The sequence below is a fragment of the Leptodactylus fuscus genome, chromosome 11, assembly GCF_031893055.1.
Source record: "Leptodactylus fuscus isolate aLepFus1 chromosome 11, aLepFus1.hap2, whole genome shotgun sequence".
NCBI lineage: Eukaryota > Metazoa > Chordata > Amphibia > Anura > Leptodactylidae > Leptodactylus > Leptodactylus fuscus.
The window spans coordinates 568,038-574,037 of NC_134275.1; the positions used below are offsets into that span (position 1 = coordinate 568,038).

General features: G+C 45.0%; 1 protein-coding gene across 2 annotated transcripts in view; it reads left to right on the forward strand.

Annotated features, from left to right (window-relative positions):
* TMEM255A (transmembrane protein 255A) overlaps positions 1–5,407 on the forward strand; it is a 40,169-nt gene extending 34,762 nt beyond the window's left edge. For both annotated transcript variants that reach the window (XM_075259617.1, XM_075259618.1), the window contains 3 exons: positions 2,829–2,988; positions 3,236–3,379; positions 4,534–5,407. In XM_075259617.1, the coding sequence (XP_075115718.1) occupies positions 2,829–2,988; positions 3,236–3,379; positions 4,534–4,695 (466 nt within the window). In that variant the 3' untranslated portion in view covers positions 4,696–5,407. The remainder of the gene's footprint in view (positions 1–2,828; positions 2,989–3,235; positions 3,380–4,533) is intronic.
* Positions 5,408–6,000: the final 593 nt, after the last annotated feature.

Sequence of the window (6,000 nt, forward strand, 5' to 3'; positions counted from 1 at the left end):
CCTCCATCTCTGCCCCCAGATTCATGTCCCCTCCATCTCTGCCCCCAGATTCATGTCCCTCCATCTCTGCCCCCAGATTCATGTCCCCTCCATCTCTGCCCCCAGATTCATGTCCCTCCATCTCTGCCCCCAGATTCATGTCCTCCATCTCCGCCCTCCAGATTCATGTCCCCTCCATTTCTGCCCACAGATTCATGTCCCTCCATCTCTGTCCCCAGATTCCTGTCCCTTCATCTCTGCCCCCAGATTCATGTCCCCTCCATCTCTGCCCCAGATTCATGTCCCTCCATCTCTGCCCCCAGATTCATGTCCCCCATCTCTGCCCCCAGATTCATGTCCCTCCATCTCTGCCCCCAGATTCATGTCCCCTCCATCTCTGTCCCCAGATTCATGTCCCCTCCATCTCTGCCCCCAGATCCATGTCCCCTCCATTTCTGCCCACAGATTCATGTCCCCACATCTCTGCCCCCAGATTCATGTCCCTACATCTCTGCCCCCAGTGTCATGCCGTCCTCTCCTTCATCTGCCCCCAGTTTCACGTTCCACATTAGACTTACCTTCTCCTTCGTTCCCCCGCGCCTCTCTCTCTTACTGGCGCACAGTTGTAGACGCGATGTGACGTCATCACATCGCGTTTACACTGCCGGGTAGCCGGCGGCAGCGGGGAAGCAAGGAGCTGACCTGTGTCAGCTCCTTGCTTCAGCCGTGTATGTGTTCAACTCAGATCTGCGTCCTCTGGGCGCAGATCTGAGTTGAAACAAACAGGACATACAATGACTGCTGCCGGCGCCAGGGGGCCCGGGCCCCCCCCATTTTTAAATTTGGCCGGGCCCCTGACGCCAGTAGCAGTAGTACTGGCCTATCGGCGGCCCTGGGTACAGTATACAGCATGTGCAGGGTATGGTTCTGGTCATGTTATATTTAGAGCCTGTGTTGGAGGGACAGTATACGGGATGTACAGGGTGTGGTTCTGCTCATGTTAGAGCCTATGTTGGAGGGACAGTTTACAGTATGTACATGGTATGGGTCTGCTCATGTTATATTTAGAGCCCTTGTTGGAGGTACAGTATATGGGATGTACAGGGTATGGGTCTGCTCATGTTAGAGCCTATGTTGGAGGGACAGTATGTACATGGTATGGTTCTGCTCATGTTATATTTACATCCTATGTTGGAGGTACAGTTTACAGTATGTACAGGGTACGGGTCTGCTCATGTTATATTTAGAGCCCTTGTTGGAGGTACAGTATATGGGATGTACAGGGTATGGGTCTGTTCATGTTATATTTAGAGCCCTTGTTGGAGGTACAGTATATGGGATGTACAGTATATGGTTCTGCTTATGTTATATTTAGATCCTATGTTGGAGGTACAGTATACAGTATGTACAGGATATGGTTCTGCTTATGTTATAGTTAGAGCCTATGTTGGAGGTACAGTATACAGTATGTACAGGATATGGGTCTGCTTATGTTATATTTAGAGCCTATGTTGGAGGTACAGTATACAGTATGTACAGGATATGGTTCTGCTTATGTTATATTTAGAGCCTATGTTGGAGGTACAGTATACGGGATGTACAGGATATGGTTCTGCTTATGTTATAGTTAGAGCCTATTTTGGAGGTACAGTATACAGTATGTACAGGATATGGTTCTGCTTATGTTATATTTAGAGCCTATGTTGGAGGGATAGTTTACAGTTTGTACATGGTATGGTTCTGCTCATGTTATAGCTAGAGCCTATGTTGAAGGTACAGTATACAGTATGTACAGGGTATGGTTCTGCTCATGTTATATTTAGAGCCTATGTTGGAGGTACAGTATATGGGATGTACAGGGTATGGGTCTGTTCATGTTATATTTAGAGCCCTTGTTGGAGGTACAGTATATGGTTCTGCTCATGTTAGATTTAGAGCCTATGTTGGAGGTACAGTATACAGTATGTACAGGATATGGGTCTGCTCATGTTATATTTAGAGCCTTTGTTGGTACAGTATACAGTATGTACAGGGTATGGTTCTGCTCATGTTATATTTAGAGCCTATGTTGGAGGTACAGTATATGGGATGTACAGTATATGGTTCTGCTCATGTTATATTTAGATACTATGTTGGAGGGACAGTATACGGGATGTACAGGATATGGGTCTGCTCATGTTATATTTAGAGCCTTTGTTGGAGGTACAGTACACAGTATGTACAGGGTATGGTTCTGCTCATGTTATATTTAGAGCCTATGTTGGAGGGACAGTATACGGGATGTACAGGGTATGGGTCTGTACATGTTATAGTTAGAGCCTATGTTGGAGGGACAGTATACAGTATGTACAGGGTATGGGTCTGTACATGTTATATTAAGAGCCTATGTTGGAGGTACAGTATACGGGATGTACAGGGTATGGTTCTGCTCATGTTATATTAAGAGCCTATGTTGGAGGTACAGTATACAGTATGTACAGGGTATGGGTCTGCTGATGTTATATTTAGAGCCTATGTTGGAGGGACAGTATACAGTATGTACAGGGTATGGGTCTGCTCATGTTATATTTAGAGCCTATGTTGGAGGGACAGTATACAGTATGTACAGGGTATGGGTCTGTACATGTTATAGTTAGAGCCTATGTTGGAGGGACAGTATACGGGACGTACAGGGTATGGGTCTGTTCCTATCAGGTACCAGCTGATGTGACTCCCTTGTTCTTCTCTATCCACACCATGACAGTACTAAAATAACCAAATCAGACCGGTATCCAAGAAGGAAACATTAATTATTCATTGCCCTAATAATGGAAATGTTGTGATTTTTATGTTTTTTTCTGTGTTTGCAGGGCTGGAATTTCAGGCCTGTACTATGAATACATTGATGTTAAAAGCTGCCAAGATGTTATCCATCTATACCACTTACTTTGGTCGGTAACCATACTGAACATTGTGGGCCTGTTCCTGGGGATTATAACCGCTGCAATACTTGGTGGATTCAAAGACATGGTAAGAAGATGAGATTCTGGTTTTTTTGCTGTATTTATTCCATCACACGTCTACAATTCTTCTAATACTCATCTACAATCATCTATATATAGATGGAGGAGAGATGTAGTCATTGGGTGTCCATGCACACTAACATTGGCTGGTGTCTGATGTACCTGAAAACACCATTGGCCATGTTGAGTTTTAGTATGCCTGATCTTTATCCAGAGTTGTCTAATGAATAAATGTATTCTATATTTCTTTTCAGAATCCGACTATTCCTGCCATTAGTTGTATTGTGGAGACCCCACGTCCTACTGTACAATACAACACAAGACCACCAGTGCCGTCCTACAATACCTACTATCACAGCACTCCACACCTGCCACCTTACACTGCCTATGACTTACAGGTATGACAATAGAATATGGAGCTGATACTATATATATATATATATATATATATATATATATATATATATATATACACTATATTATATGATCTATACAATGATATGAAAAACCATTTATATACATCAAAATAATAACAAAGAACAATAACTGGTAACATTTAGATTCCTATTTATTGGGTAAATGACCAAAAATGCAGCATGAAGAAGCAATAGGCACTAGAGATGAGCGAACACTAAAATGTCCGAGGTTCGAAATCCGATTCGAACAGCTGCTCACTGTTTGACTGTTCGAACGGATTTCGAACCCCATTATAGTCTATGGGGGGAAATGCTCGTTTCAGGGGTACGCAAAATTCAATAAAATTATACTTATCAAGTCCACGAGTGACGGTTGGGCTGGATTCTCCTTGAACGATTCTCCCGGCGCAGCACCCCCGCGGCGTCTTCCAGCTGGAATTCACTCTGCCTAGGCATCGGGGCCTAAGCAGAGCTGACTGCGCATGCGCGGTCGGCTCTGCCCGGCCCGACGCCTGAGCAGAGCCGACTGCGCATGCAAGGGCATGCCCGCGCATGTGCAGTCGGCTCTGCCTAGGCCCCAATGCCTAGGCAGAGTGAATTCCAGCTGGAAGACGCCGCGGGGGTGCTGCACGGAGAAGACTTCTAAAGGTAAGAGAAGAACCAGCGTTGATTGGCAGAATGTATAGCATGTATAGAATATATAGCATTCTGCCAATCAACGCTGGTTCTGCATCGAACCTTAAACTTTGATCGAGTACGAGTATTTCAAATACCGTAGTATTAGTTCGAACACCTACTCGATTGAACACTACTCGCTCATCTCTAATAGGCAGCTTTGAAGAGGAAAACATGGCTACTTTTTTCCAAAAAGAGTGCCATGTTTGTCGACAGGTTGTGTCTGGTACTTTAATGAAGTAGACCCTGCACGGAAAACACACAGACCCCATTATAGTCTATGGGGTCCATGTGCGTTCATTGACACCGCTTGTCAATACATTCGGTATTCCCTTCGGGGAGTCTGCATACCGAATGCAGATGTGAACCAGGCCTTACTGGTAATAAGTACGGTATATATCTTCTTACTACACGTCACTAGATCACGCCAAGTAACGATAACGTTTGCGTTTCTTCTGCAGCATTCCAATGTCTTTCCGGCTTCTACACCCTCTGGCTTATCAGATGATCCGAACTCAACCTCCCAGTCTGGTCCCAGTTTCATGTGGCCGTCCACCGCTCCTCCTCGCTACTCTCCACCTTATTTCCCACCAGATGAGAAGCCTCCTCCTTACACACCATGATCCTCATCGACCTAGCTATCCGTCTCCTCCTGCAAAATATCGGCCAAAAGCCCGCCAAATCATATCCCGTTTTATATATTTATGGAATACCTTTAAGATATCTGGGTGGAATGGACGACTGTGTAAATTCTAAGTGTATATATGTGTGCAAGATGCCCCAGATGCAAAACTGACTTTTTAAACTTCTGCCAAATGGAACACGCACATTGTCTGCTTTACATGGATGTGCTGAACCGGTGCATTGATTTCATTGTTGCACTAGCCTCTGTGCTTCATTTGTCGTGCCAGTGTAGACTTTAAGTTACCACGTGTAGTGATCCACGGTTTATTTCACGGCCACTGTGTGACAACGTAATGCCCGGGCAACCTCACCGATGCGACTTGTCTTTGGCTCACGCTTCCTCCTTTTTAATCAAAGCACCAGCAAAGCAAAAGACGATATGGAGAGATGAGATTCTGTATCTGAGCTTCAGTGTTCTATATACCTTTACAGAGTAGAGATGAAAAGGTCGACGAGAGTTTATTTTACTTGCAAATCTACAAAGAGCAGAAACTGTTTACATCAAAATCCCGGGATTCTGTCACTGCAACGCAGACTGAGAAATTACTGGGCAAGTCTTATTTTATCATGCAACATTGGTGCCTCTTAATTGTATGATAAGTTTGTGAAGACATCCATATGTAACAGAAAATAAAGTCAGATGTGCAACAATACTGTCATCCCTGGAGATGTCCTCTAATAAAATGGCGTAACTGCGTGTCGTCGGATAAGCGATATACTTACTGGCAAAATCCAGGTAAAAGTAAAATGCAAATCACTTCCCATAGTCACCTAAACAAAGAAGTACCGGAATAGTTTATGTCTTGTGACTGTCACTGACCAACCACATTCTGACCAAGCAGCAGCACTTTGGTAAATATAAGAGTGGGGGCGTAACTATCGGGGCTGCCACAGGGCCCGGGATATTAGGGGGCCCGGGATACTAGGGGGCTCGGGATACTAGGGGGACCGGTGGAAGCCAGTATCACTGCAGATTTTTTTTTTTTATATATAGGAAACGAGCCCTATTTACTTACCAATCCTGGCTCATGCTCCTGCCCGCTTGCACTTCCCCTTCTGCAGAGGCGGCTGTGAGCAGGAGTCGGGATTGGTAAGTAAGTTTGCAGGCCCACGAACCCCACAAATAGACCACCGAGTATAATGATCGGAGGGCTAGGAGAGGTGAGGTTAACATAAAAAAACACTGTTACTTACCTCTCCTGTCTCCGGAAGGTTTCAGGCCTACTTGGTGATGTCCCAGACGT